At 37.2% G+C, this 13702-nt stretch overlaps 1 protein-coding gene across 1 annotated transcript; it reads left to right on the forward strand.

The window, feature by feature from the left end:
* The first annotated feature begins 1896 nt into the window (after window positions 1-1896).
* On the forward strand, window positions 1897-2649 carry LOC127094509 (uncharacterized). The gene has a single exon (XM_051033335.1). It carries the CDS (start codon window positions 1897-1899, stop codon window positions 2647-2649), a length of 753 nt encoding a protein of 250 aa, XP_050889292.1.
* The last annotated feature ends 11053 nt before the right edge of the window (window positions 2650-13702 follow it).

Below are 13702 nucleotides of genomic sequence, written 5' to 3' on the forward strand. Positions count from 1 at the left end.
ATGCAAGGCAAGCCCAAAGAAGAAGCAGTGCAACCCGATCAAATTCAGTAGCGCCGACTTTCAAAATGATCACACTGTGGCAATCATCGGAGAATCCAGTGGCAGCAAATCGAGGACTCCTAGCCTCATATGCAGATGTCCTCCAGGGTTCAAGCTCTCCAACTAGACAACTTTCGTGATTCCTATAGTGTACTCGGAGAAAACGTAATGCATTTTTTTCTCAATCCTTTGTCCCCGCCCGAGACAAGAGTATAGCTTGTAAGGGCCTCCATGTTTAAAAGTATTATGTGAATAAAGAAAGAAAGTATTTTTTGCATGCAAAACTTGTGTTCTCTTTCTTTCAGTTATTTTTACTTTTTCACCAAAAATACGTAATGGCAAAAGATTTCTTTTTCTTTTTTCCACTTTATTAAAAAGCATACTAAAAATAAGCTCATCACATGCAGAGAAAACAAAACGATTGATTATAATATGGCAAGAATCAACTGTAAATCTGGACTTCCAATTAACCAAGTTTAAGATGACACTGAGGAAGATTGTGAATTACCAGCTGAACTAGCACGGCTCCTTGAGCACGAAGAAAAAGAGATTCAGTCATACAAAGAACCAGTGGATGTCATTAATTTTGGTTCTGAAACCGATAAAAAAGAAGTAAAAGTTGGGGCATCTCTTGCTAAGCATGTACACTCCGAGTTGGTTGAGTTGGTTGAGTTATTGCAAGAATATGCCAGGGTTAGACACCAGCATCATTGAACATCACTTGCCACTCAATCCTGAATGTTCTCCCGTCAAGCAAAATCTTAGAAGGACCAGACCCGACATGGCACTCAAGATCATAGAAGAGGTTAAGATGCAGTTTGATGCTGGCTTTTTGGCTATTTTTGAGTATCCACAGTGGGTTGCTAATACCGTTCCCGTTTTGAAGAAGGAAGGCAAAGTCATAATGTGTGTATATTACTGAGACCTCAATAAAGAAAGCCCAAAGGATGACTTCCCTTTACCTTATATTGATGTTTTAGTTGATAATACAACTCAGTTTTCCGTCTTTTCCTTCATGGATGGGTTCTCCGGGTATAATCAGATAAAGATGTCGCCAGAAGATATGGAGAAGAAGAATTTCATCACACCTTGAGGAACTTACTGCTACAAAGTAATGTTGTTCGGTCTGAAGAATGCAGGGGTAACATATCGACGTGCCATGGTAACCCTCTTTCATGATATGATTCATGAAGAGATTGAGGTTTACGTGGATGACATGATTGCCAAATCCAGAATTGAGGAAGATCACTTAGAGAACCTAAGGAAATTATTTTCCAGACTTTGAAAGTTCAAGTTGCGTCTGAATCCAGCTAAGTTCACTTTTGGGGTCCGTTCTGGTAAGCTCCTGGGTTTTATAGTCAGTCAGAAAGGTATTGAGGTTGATCCCGACAAAGTTCGAGCCGTCCCAGAAACTCCATCTCCCCGAACAGAAAAAGAAGTATAAGGTTTCCTTGGTCGACTCAATTACATCTCCAGATGCATACACATTTAACAGCTACTTGTGAACCGATATTCAAACTTTTGAGAAAGAATCAATCGATTGTATGGAACGATGACTGCCAAGCGGCATTCGAAAAAATAAAAAATTACTTGCAAGAACCACCAATCATCATACCACCGGTTCCTGATAGGCCATTCATTGTGTACCTCATGATACTAGATGAATCTATGGGCTGCATTTTGGGTCAGCACGACGACACGGGCAAGAAAGAACATGTCATTTACCACCTCAGCAAGAAATTCACTGAATGTGAGACCAGGTACTCACTTTTAGAGAAGACTTGTTGTATCTTGGCTTGGGCTGCTCAACGCCTAAGACAATATATGGTTTTCCATACTACTTTGTTGATATCCAAAATGGACCCTATAAAGTATATATTCGAAAATCCTTCTATTTTTGGTAGAATTACATGGTGGAAAATGTTGTTAACCAAATATGATATCCAATATGTGACCCAGAAAGCAATAAAGGGGAGTGTTATGTCGGACTACCTTTCCCACCTACCTGTGGAAGGTTATCAACCATTGAGGTTCGACTTTCCAGACGAAGACATCATGTTTATCAGAGACTTCATTATGCCAAGATCTAAGATAATCCCTGAGGAAGGCCCCGAACCAGGATCGCGATGGACACTCGTGTTCGTCGGTGCTTCCAATGCTCGTAGTCATGGCATAGGTGCGGTTATCACTTCTCCAACCGGTTTCCACCTTCCATTTACCACCAGATCATGTTTTGACTGCACTAACAATATGGCAGAATATGAACCATGTATCTACGGTTTTGAGGCGGCCATCGACTTAAGGATCAAGATTCTTGATGTGTATGGTGATTCATCTCTGGTAATAAGTCAGGTAAAAGGTGATTGGGAGACTCACGATAGCAAGTTGATACTCTATAAAGAGCATATTAGAAAACCGGTACCCTACTTTGATGAAATATCTTTTCATCATATTCCCAGGGAAGAAAATCAGTTAGCAGATGCTCTAGCTACATTGGCATCTATGTTCAAAGTCAAATGGAAGAATGAAGCGCCAACTATCCATATTGACCACATAGATGAACCAACATATTGTCTAGCAATTGAGGCTAATCCTGATGATAAGCCCTAGTTCTACGACATAAAAACATTCCTAGAGAAACAGCAATATCCCGAGGGTATATCCATTACTGATAAGCAGGCTCTGGGAAGAATCTCTTCCAAGTTTTTCCTAAGCGGTGATGTGTTATACAAGCGAAATCATGATCTCGTACTATTCAGATGTGTGGATAGACACAAAGCTAGTACGATCATAAAATCCATATATGAAGGCTACGATGGTGTACATGCGAAAGGTCCTGCTATGGACAAGAAAATCCTTTGGGATGGGTATTATTGGACGACAATGGAGGTTGATTGTTACAATTTTGTTCGAAGATGTCACAAGTGTCAGATATATGGTGACAAGATCTTTGTGCCTCCGACTCCGTTGAATGTTTTGACTTATCCTTGGACTTTTTCTATATGGGGTATCGATATAATTGGGATGATAGAGCCTAAAGCTTTCAAAGGTCATCGATTCATCCTAGTTTCCATTGATTACTTCATGAAATGGGTCGAAGTTGCTTCATACGCCAATGTCACTCGACAGGTGGTTACTCGGTTTACCAAGAAAGAGATAATATGCCGCTACGGAATTCCTAGCAAGATCATCACTAACAATGTCAGTAATCTTAACAACAACATGATGAAAGAGTTGTGCGAAGAATTTAAGATCGAGCACCACAACTCCTCACCATATCGGCCCAAGATGAACAACATCGTGGAAGCATCTAATACGAACATCAAAAGAATCGTCCCGAAAATGGTCAAGACATATAAAGACTGGCACGAGATACTACCCTTTGCCCTGCATGGTTACAGAACCTCAGTTCACACATCCACTGGGGTACTTCATACTCATTGGTGTATAGGATGAAGGCCATCCTACCAATTGAAGTTGAGATTCCTTCACTCAGGGTCATAATGGAGGCTGACCTCGACGAAGCTGAATGGGCTCAATCACGGTATGACCAGTTGAATCTGATCGAAGAAAAGCGTTTGACGGTCGTTTTCTATGGTCAGTTATACCAAAGACACCTCAAACGAGCTTTTGACAAGAAATGTATTCCTCATAAGTACCACGTAGGAGAAATCGTGCTCAAAAGGTATTTTGCTATTCACTCAGACTCTCGGGGCAAATGGACTCCCAATTACGAAGGGCCTTTTGTCATTAAGAAGGCCTTCTTAGGTGGAGCTCTAATCCTCATAACAATGGATGAGGAAGATTTTCCATCAACAGTGAATACACACATAGTCAAAAAATATTATGCCTAAAAAGAAATGATAATAGAAGCCGCTAGATTAATCCTCACAAAATTAATCTATGCAAAAATGGCTATCCCGATGGACCAAAAAATGAATTTTCCATGCAAAAGTTAGGGATCACATAAAAATAAAGCTCGCTAAGTCGAAAACCAGGAAGGGCAGCTTAGGCAAAAAGGAACATCCCGGTGGGCGAAAAGAATGGAAAATGTCCAGGAAAAATTTAGGGATAAAGGCATTGATTATGATCCTATGGGGACCTTACGCTACAAGCTAGATATCAGGCGGTCAAAGATCGATCAAATCATCGTCAATCAAAGTCAGGTATCGGAATTCAGATTTTACCGTGGATAATAGCCAATGTTGTAATCAATGGAAAATACCAAGAAATATTTCCCATTGCCATTTCATTTATTTTTTCAATTTCCACGACATCCTCCTTAAGGATGTTCGCATCTTTGTACACACCACATGTACAGTTCTATTCATGATCAATAAAATTTAGTTCCTTTTATCAGTTATTCTTCTTCTTCTTCTTCTGCATTTTGTTTGCAAAGTAATTGATTTATCTTATTCATATAATGCTTTAAAAATCTCGGAAAATAATAAAAGCTACACTAAAGGAAACTTTTTGCATTACTATAAAACCCCGATAAACTTCAAAAGATGACTGGTAGTTTGAAAGTTTTGCTTGAACACCTACGATATCTAAATGACTTCCCTGTTGGGTCATGTTTCCCGGTATTCTTCAACAGGTAGATGGATCCTTGACAACAGTGTTAACACCTTGACTTCACAATATTAGCCTTTTGACAATAGATGATGAGTCGGAGTTCCCTCCATACCAAAGACATGTACCCTGTAAATAACATTCGCATCATGAAAACAAAATATGCAACATGCAACATGCATATCATGCTCTCCATCCATGATATCAAAAGACATGTATGACCATCCCCAACAAGATTTTTTTTTGATACATTACTATTTAATCCTCTTATACCTTGAATACCTGAAAAGCTTTCGCAATTCTCTTATTCAGGTCCAAGAAGATTAAATAGGGGCGGCTGTTGTACCCTAAACATTTGCCCTCCCTTTTTCATCTTTTCACTCAACCCCTTACTTGAGAATCATATGTATACATTCATGCTTCATTTATATTCATCATTCATCCAATGGTTGACCATTCTAGCTTCAAAGCTCTTGGCTTACAAAGCTAGGGTTTGGGTATGGGTCAAGCTCCAAAAGTAGGACTTGGTTATTCATTTAATCATGGGGGACGTAAAACCCTAATGGCTTAACCTTAGGGCTTGCCAACCCTAATTCTTGGTGACATGGTCTTGAAGCTTAGTGGGATTTTCTATGGGCTTTATCTTGGCTACCAAAACACTAATTAGGAAGGTTCATCCATTGAAGATTTGCTTGTGAACCATCACGATTGATTCAAAGACCTTGGTTGAAGGGCATGCCTAATGTAACCCTAATCAAGAAGGACTTGGTCCTAAGGTGCCTTATGGCTTGACTTTTCATCTAGATGTTCTTCAAACCCAAGTTTCACCATATTCTTCACCCATTGTGTGTCTAACACCCTAACTTTATCAAGTCCCCAATAACCTCTTGTTCTTGGTTCATTCATGTGAAGTCTTGGTTTGGTTCCATTCATTTATGCTTAAGGCCATTGGTCTTAGCTCCAGTGTTTGGCCCTATAAACCACCATCCTTTGCCTATATCCCATAGCATTTCCTTTGTACATTTCAAGTGCCTAGCCCTTGATTTGCTTGGTTTCATCTGGTTAAGTCCATCCAAATCCACTTCATGGCATTCAATGCTCAGTGTTTGACCTAGGGATCTTGGGTTTATTTTCCATTCAAATCAAATTGATTCATGGTTATTCAAGTCATTCATGTTCATACAAAGTCATCTTCATAGTTCATTTTAATCAATTTCAAATCATATTCATACAAAATCACTACAAGCATAAAAAAGGTGTCAATCTCATTCATATACGTCAAGTTGCATAATAAAATGTTTCACTACATACAAAAATGCAAAAAAGTTACATGTTGACCAATTGTTGACTTTGGTCAACAATTGACTTTTTGGTCAACTTTGACCAAAGTCAACTCAATCCCTTTTCATCCTAAAACCTTAAGTCCAATTTCTAATTCCAATGCTAAGGTCAAATGTCAATCCTTGATCCTTAAGTCGTTGTCATGTGTGCATAATGCTTCAAATTCCAACCTTGGCCATCATGTTGCAAACCTTTGTTCAACCAACCAACAACAAGCCAAATGAACATACATGCTGCTTAAACTAAGCTCAAGGTCAGAATCAATAACACAAGCCAAGCTAAATCATGATGCAAACCATGTAGTGTATTGAAGAACCAATAGGACCATTCACCTAGCCTACTGCAGTCCATTAGAACGCTTTATAAACCTAGCAAACCATGAAGAATGCATATGCTGCATAAGACAAAAGTCATTTCAAGTTGTAGCAGAGGCATGAACTACAAACCAGTGTAATAAAACTGAACCAAGCTACAAAAGCGTCACAAAATAAACTGAACACAAGCTACAATCAGGATGGACCTGCTAGCAAATCCAACATGCATCAAGCCAAGAGCATAATTATTCCAACAGCAAAATAATGCATGTGACCAAAATGCAATGCAAACAAAGAACCTAACCAAGTCAGCATTGCAATGCACACTAGAAAAACCTTGCTTTAGACCAAAAAAATATGCCATGGAGCCAAGTCAGAACAAGGATATAACATGAGCAATACACACAGTCTCTGCAGTGCCTACCATTTAAACCATATGCTACAAACAAGACTTAAAGCACATCAAGTCTTGCAGTATTGCAACACAATCATCCACACACAGCATCATTAGGCTTTCATAGCAGGAATGGCAGTTGCAAGAGCATTGTCACGCTGCCTATTACGCTGGGTACATGAGGCAACATTTGGGAAGTGTATCGGGGTTTTTGTTACTTTTAGGTTTATTGACTACACCAAAAGTCAATATACAATTCGAGTCGCCACCACACTTTTATTTGTCCAAAGGAATGGCTAAAAAGCGAACAAAAGCCAAGTAAGAAGTTTTTCAAATCAAAAACTAATAAAAATGTCAGAGATCTAGGTAAGGGGGTTGGTTATGAAATGGGAAGGTTTTACGCACCCAAAACATCCTTAGTACTCTAAGGGAACCTCTTTTTGCAAATATGTGTTGTAGGTTGGTATTTGTGAAAATATTTGTGCAAAAGATTTGAGGGATGAGAAGAGAATAGATTATATTTACAAATTTTGTTGGTTGAATGGATGAACCCATTGCCTACGTACCATATCAAAGGAGGATCAAAACCTCGTAGTTCGGGGTAAAAATCTCAAAGACTGGTGAATTGATTTTAATCAAAATCCTTAAGGTCTTTTGTTATCAGAGGGAGAAAACTCAACATAAACCAACAATCCACCATGTGAGGAAGGCTTCAATATTCTAGTGAAGGGTTAACCCTATAATAAGCATGGAAGGCTTATAATCAAACAGTAAGGATGAGGTGAGATTTACATCAACCACTATGATAACTCAAACCTATGACTAATATTTTGAAAAGGTTTTAACAAGTGGCCATTGGAACCACAAAAACAACTTGAAATGGGTTATATTTACAAGTTAAATTTATTTATAAAATGAGGTCAAAGTGGGATTAAAGTTTATTTATAATGAGTATTTATGAAAATGGTTTTGAAAAGTCAAAGGCCTAAGGCCTAGGTTTCTAATTTGAAATAAAGTCAAAGTTTTGAAAATGATTTTTGGCTTGGTTAGAGTGGGGAGAAGAGAGAAGGGCTATTCCTAAAGCATACAAAGATAAGAGAGGAAAGAAAAACCCTTGGAGTTCCTTTTCTTGGAGTCATATACAGATGACTCAAGATGTTCCTTTCCTTTGGATTGAGCACACAAACAATCAATCAATAATTTGAATTCAAGTTCCTAGGATCTCCATTTGGCTTGGCTCTTAACTTGGCTACTCATGACAATGGTCATTTTTTCACAATCTTAAGATGAGATCCCTATCACACAAAAGCAAACATCAAAAAGCTCACAACACAATAAAGGGAATGGACAAAGAATAAGTTTGAGGAGAAGTCCTTTGAAGTCAACTCTAAATTTTAGCATTCTAAAGGCATGAGGCCTAGTTGCTCTTCAACATATTTTGCATTCTAAAGGCATGAGGCCTAGTTGCTCTTCAACATATTTTGCATTCTAAAGGCATGAGGCCTAGTTGCTCTTGAACTCCTTTAAGCATGGGTAAATCCTAATTCTAAGTCCTTTCTCCTTTTTGCATTTTGGTTTACATCAAAACAAACACAAACAAAACAAAATAGCAATGTATTTACACAATAATGGGCTCAAATGAGCAAATGAAAAATGACATAAACATAAAATATGTGCTCAAGTGAGCAAAATAAAAATCAAGATGAATAATGAGCAAGAAATAAATGACATTGAAAGTAAATGACAAGAACTTAAAAGCTCAAATTAAACGTAGTAGTTAGTAAAGTTATGTTAGCTTGTCATAAGATAATGTAGCGCTATGTTAAGCAATCGTAAGTGGACTAATGTAGTAGTCACACCTATCTGAGGCTGGTCAATAAGAATATAGGCAAAGAACACAAGTTAGAGGTCATGACTAGTAAGCCAAGCTCCATAAACTTGTCATGCCAAACAAAAGGGGAAGGGCCTTGTATTGACTTTTGGTTATTTGCTTGACCAAGAAGTAACCTATCTTTGACATAAAATAACTCACTTGATCATGGATCAAGTTGAGTTTGGTCTGGATCAAAGAAGATTAAACTCCTATTTGTCAAGACCAACCTTAAGACTTTAACTCATTGGCCATTGAGGGAAAGAGGGGGATGAAGATGAAAGGGAAGGGGTAAGAAGTCAACAACCAAACCCAATTGATCAAGGGATAACTCATCCTTGATCAAATTCATTCATCTTTCTAGGTGATGATCCTTAAGGATTTTCAAACCACAAGATCCAATGAATTTGATCAAAGTTGAGTCAAATCAACCTCAATCAACACCAAACAGAAGAGAAATAAATATAACAAGTCAAGAAGTCAATAAATTTTTTTTTTTGTATTTTTTGAATTAAAAGAAAATACAAATAAAAAATAAACAAACAAAGTTGAACCTCAAATTCAATTCAAAACAACTTCAATGAGTCCAATTAAATTCTCCTAGGTCCAACATAGTCAAACAAACTTTGACTAATTTTCTCACAAATTTTTAAAGTCAGAAAGTAATTAAAATCAATTAAAGATAACCAAAAATAGCATAATATGAATTAAAATCTCAAATAATCTCAAAACAAACAAGAAATTATTGAGACTATTTTTCATTGACTTATCATGATCCATAGGTGCTATAAAAAATATTTTTGTATTTTTTAAAAGTCATAAAGTATTTTAAAATGAATTAAAATCATTAAAAACCAAGTAATTCATGAAAAATATCAAATTAAGTCACAAAAATAATTAAGAATCATAATATGAAACTAGATTTTTCAAGAAATTTTTTGGAGTTGGTCTCATATTTGTCTGACTTCAAATGGATTTTTAATGAATTTTTGAAAATGAAATGAATTAACAGAAAATAAAAATAAAAAAGAAATAAGCGAAAAAGCCTGAGCCACATGATCAACTTCATTAATTGACGTGGCACTAATGCATGGCCTGGATCTGAGGATACACGGTACACATGAGTCAACAGCGCCACATAAAGAATTAAATGAAGTAATTAAAACAGATGCACACGATTAGATCGTGGAATGGAGATCCAAGGGCCAGGGAGCAACACACGTGGTGGTGGTGGTGGTGGAAACCACCGTCTTCTCCGACCAAACACACAAGCTCCGGCCAAAAGTTGCAGAAAAGAAATCTTAACAAAAATAAGAAACAAGGATATGGAAATGAAGCTCGTGTGATGTAGATCATCACTGTACCAATGGATTTCTTTCAATCTTCCTATATTGAGAGAAAGATGAAGGAGAAAATCATGGTGTCCATATGGATTGTTCATGAAATGGAAAATTGAATGCATCAACAACTTGCCTCAAGTATGAGAACTTCAGAGAACCACCAAAACACAAGAAAGCTACATTGAATTAGGAGTTTCAGATCTAAACATTTTGAGTTGATACCTTCAAATTGGTGAGTTTCTGGCCACGAATTCTCCAAGATCTTTGCTCCTTCTTGATCTATGAATGTAGTGGAAATGATTGGCTAAGGAATCTGGCTTTAAAACTCAGCTAATATTGTTGAATTTCAAGCTCGAAAATAATGAAGAAAGTGATTGATTCCTTTAGTGAGGGCTATGGTTTCAGTGCAGTAGCATATGGGATCTCCAAAAGGTTGTGAAATGAAGCTCATGAGGTGTTTATTTATAGTTGAAAGTATCAGATCATCACACTTTGCTCATGTGCATGGAAATTAGAATTTCAATGCATGGGCCTTTGTGGGCGTGTGAGAGGCCCATGAATGAATGCAGAAGCTTGTTGAGGTCACATGAAAGGCATTTGGTCGTGCACATTGAATGCGAAATGCTTGCATACCAAGTTTCAACATAAAATATCAAGAATGCACCTAAATGGAAATAAATTCGAAACTTCCAAATGGTAGACCCCAAGGACTATTGTGAGTAATGGTTGGAAAGCTATTGAAATAAGGAACAAAAGTCGTGTTGGGCAAAAAATAATTTGGCATGTGCAAATTGATCAAAACTGGCTGGGAAAATTCAAGTACAAAACATGTTCAAATCATTTTGAAAAAGATCCCCAAAAGTAAGCTTGGTTAAGCCCCTCTTTCCTCATGATACAAGCTTAAAATTAGAAACTCTCCAACATAAAAGTTGTATATAATTTCAAGGTAGTAAATTTTGACTCATAATTTACATCATTTGGATTTTCTATGACAAAGTTATGGGCATTTGAAGTTGGGTACTTTTTCAAATTCAATGAATTAGGTCCAAGATGACCTATAATGTTTTGCATTATCACATGTATTTATTTTAGGATTATGAAATTTTGTCCAACATAACATTTTAAGTAGACATCTCTATATTTCTAATACCTTTGGTATCAACTCAAAATCATAAATATTAAGGAAGTTATGCCCTTGGTAAGTCGACCCAAAATTAGGGTTTCAGTCAAAATGACCTATAATGTTTTGAAATGAATAATGACCTTCCAAGCTTTAAATGGACTTTTTATGAACATGAAAGTTGTTAATATGGTTCTTAGGAACATTTTTTATTTTGGGTTCATCTTCATTTAACAAACACATCAAACATTATAGCCCATTTAATCTCAGCTTAGTCAGATGACTTAACTGGTCAACTTTTCAAGGTCAAACTTACAATCTTGATGAAAAAATGACTGAGGATCCTCAAATAGGCTCACATATGCATAAAATGATAAATGAAAGAACTTCCCTTGATTAAATTTGATCAAAGGTTGAGATTGCTTCATGGGCAAGGCACAGTCAAAGCATAGTGAAATTAGGGTTTCCTTGGGAAACAGTCTTCAAGACCTTTGGGTTATCTTGGTCAAATTGGAAAATTGAGATACTTGGGAGACATATATGATGATTAGGAGCTTTGTGGACCATTGTCATGCTTTTTCTCTTTTTCATCTGGCCATTGTATTGGGCTTGGGAGCCTCCTAGGAGCATTGTGGAGCACATGATCACTTGAGCATCAAAACAAAAAGAGTTAGTGACATATTTGTGTGCTTTTGGTTAGTAATCAAATAAGAAAAGAAATAATATGCAATACAAGCATGCTTGGTGATCTCAAAACACTCAAACAATTCCCAACCCTAGGGTTAAGGAGCCAATCATGCTAGGATCCTTAAGGTAATGCACTTGTGCAATAACATGATGCCATGAGGGATCTTAGGGTCAAAATTAGGGTCTTACAGGAAGATACAAGAACACAACCTACAGTAGATAGGCAATAGCAATCAGTGCAGGACTACTGCCTTGATAGTGCCACAAAAATGACAATTAGCACTGAAGGAGAAAGGGTGATCCAAAACGCAACGGAAATTAAAATTGTCTCCTTTAGTGATCCTTACGAATGGGAATGATCAGTGATAGAATAGTTACCTCTTGTGACTATTGAAACCTTTGATGCAGATCTATGGAGCGATCACGAACGTTGAACGACGACAACGCCTCTACTCAGTCCACACGAACGGATTCCTTCAATCTCAGTGCTAGCTGCTACGAATGAAGGCTTTGAGTGAGAGAGAGAGAGAGAGAGAGAGAGAGAGAGAGAGAGAGAGAGAGAGAGAGAGAGAGAAAACGAAATTGCAACTGCACTAATGCTTCTGCTCAAGGGTTCTATTTATAGAACCACTTGTGTGGGCTTCAAGCTAAAAATCCCACTTAAGTGTATGTGGCCCATATCTTATAATATGCCAAATTCACTTAAGCACGTGGTACCTTACCATATTTCGTATTCTACTTAAGTACACCGCACCTTACGATGTTCTACAATTCACTTAAGTGCACTATACCTTACGGTGTTCCTTAGTTACTCTATCTCTCATCAATTCGTCCTTTGTGTATGACCCTGTAGGTTTTCGCGGCATTGGAAATTATATTAAATCACGTATTTAACATGATAAATAGTGAGCGATATCTAGCAACACATCACTGCTACCCAAGACACGAAAATGTCATGTGATCTGACAAATCCTTCTGTGATAATACTTATGTGTATAATTACCCTTTTTCCCTTATGTCTATATTGAACACAAGGCATGGACCGTGTCATCCTTGTCCAGTTCAATATTAGGCCCATAGACATTTATCCTATTACGCAGGATGGGCAAATTCCATCTAGGTCACTCATGTCCCTTAGCATGCTTCGTGGAGTACCCATCAACTGTCTTTATGGTCATCCAATTACGGACAATGTTTGATCAGCAATAAAACACTCGACTCTACATCTAGGGTCCATAGTAGTTTCAGGTCGAAGGGTGGTATACACCATTATCACCATGAGAATAACTTATGACACTTTGCATTACATTCTATGTAGTATTCTCATAGCGGGTCAATCCAATATAAATATTACTCTTAATATTCATACCTATGTTTAAGACTTGATAACTCCTTATCCATGATCCATGAGATGTGATCATCAATCTATATACATAACAGTCTTAATGCTTTAATGTTATCCCACATCACAATAAAGCTCGACTATGGATACTTTAAGAATAGTGTCCTTATGTTTAATGTGATCTCATGATTAAGTCACACTTGATACATTAAATAGACTAGCTATTCTAGGGACTTTATTAAACAAACATAATAAAGAAAAAGCCTTTTATTATTAATAAATATTTCGATACAAGTACCAAAAGTATTGGCCTCTAGGGCTTACACCAACAAGCACATCAAATAAAACCAGGCATCACCTGAAACAATGGGTCAAGGTTCAACAAACATGAACTATTTTTGCATCACCATTTAAACACCAACCCTGCAAATGATAAATGGCCAGCAAGCATACAAAACCGTCAAGCCAATGAAAATCCAATTCAAGCCTCACTTCTAACACAATGGCAACTTTGAATGCAATGACAATTAAAGGTTTTCAACATGATTTCATCATTGTAGCACTCAAAGTCACAATTAATACAATATGCAAGAAAGGATCATGGCCTAACCTTCATTCAACAGCAACCATCAATTACTTTCACTTTAGTGGGAAGTGCACAAATGTAGCCATGACCGTCCTGA

The sequence above is a fragment of the Lathyrus oleraceus genome, chromosome 6 (genome assembly GCF_024323335.1).
Source record: "Lathyrus oleraceus cultivar Zhongwan6 chromosome 6, CAAS_Psat_ZW6_1.0, whole genome shotgun sequence".
Lineage (NCBI taxonomy): Eukaryota > Viridiplantae > Streptophyta > Magnoliopsida > Fabales > Fabaceae > Lathyrus > Lathyrus oleraceus.

Excerpts from the sequence above, each read along its gene's own strand:
- LOC127094509 (XM_051033335.1), top strand. The coding sequence starts at position 1,897 with ATGGACCCTATAAAGTATATATTCGAAAATCCTTCTATTTTTGGTAGA.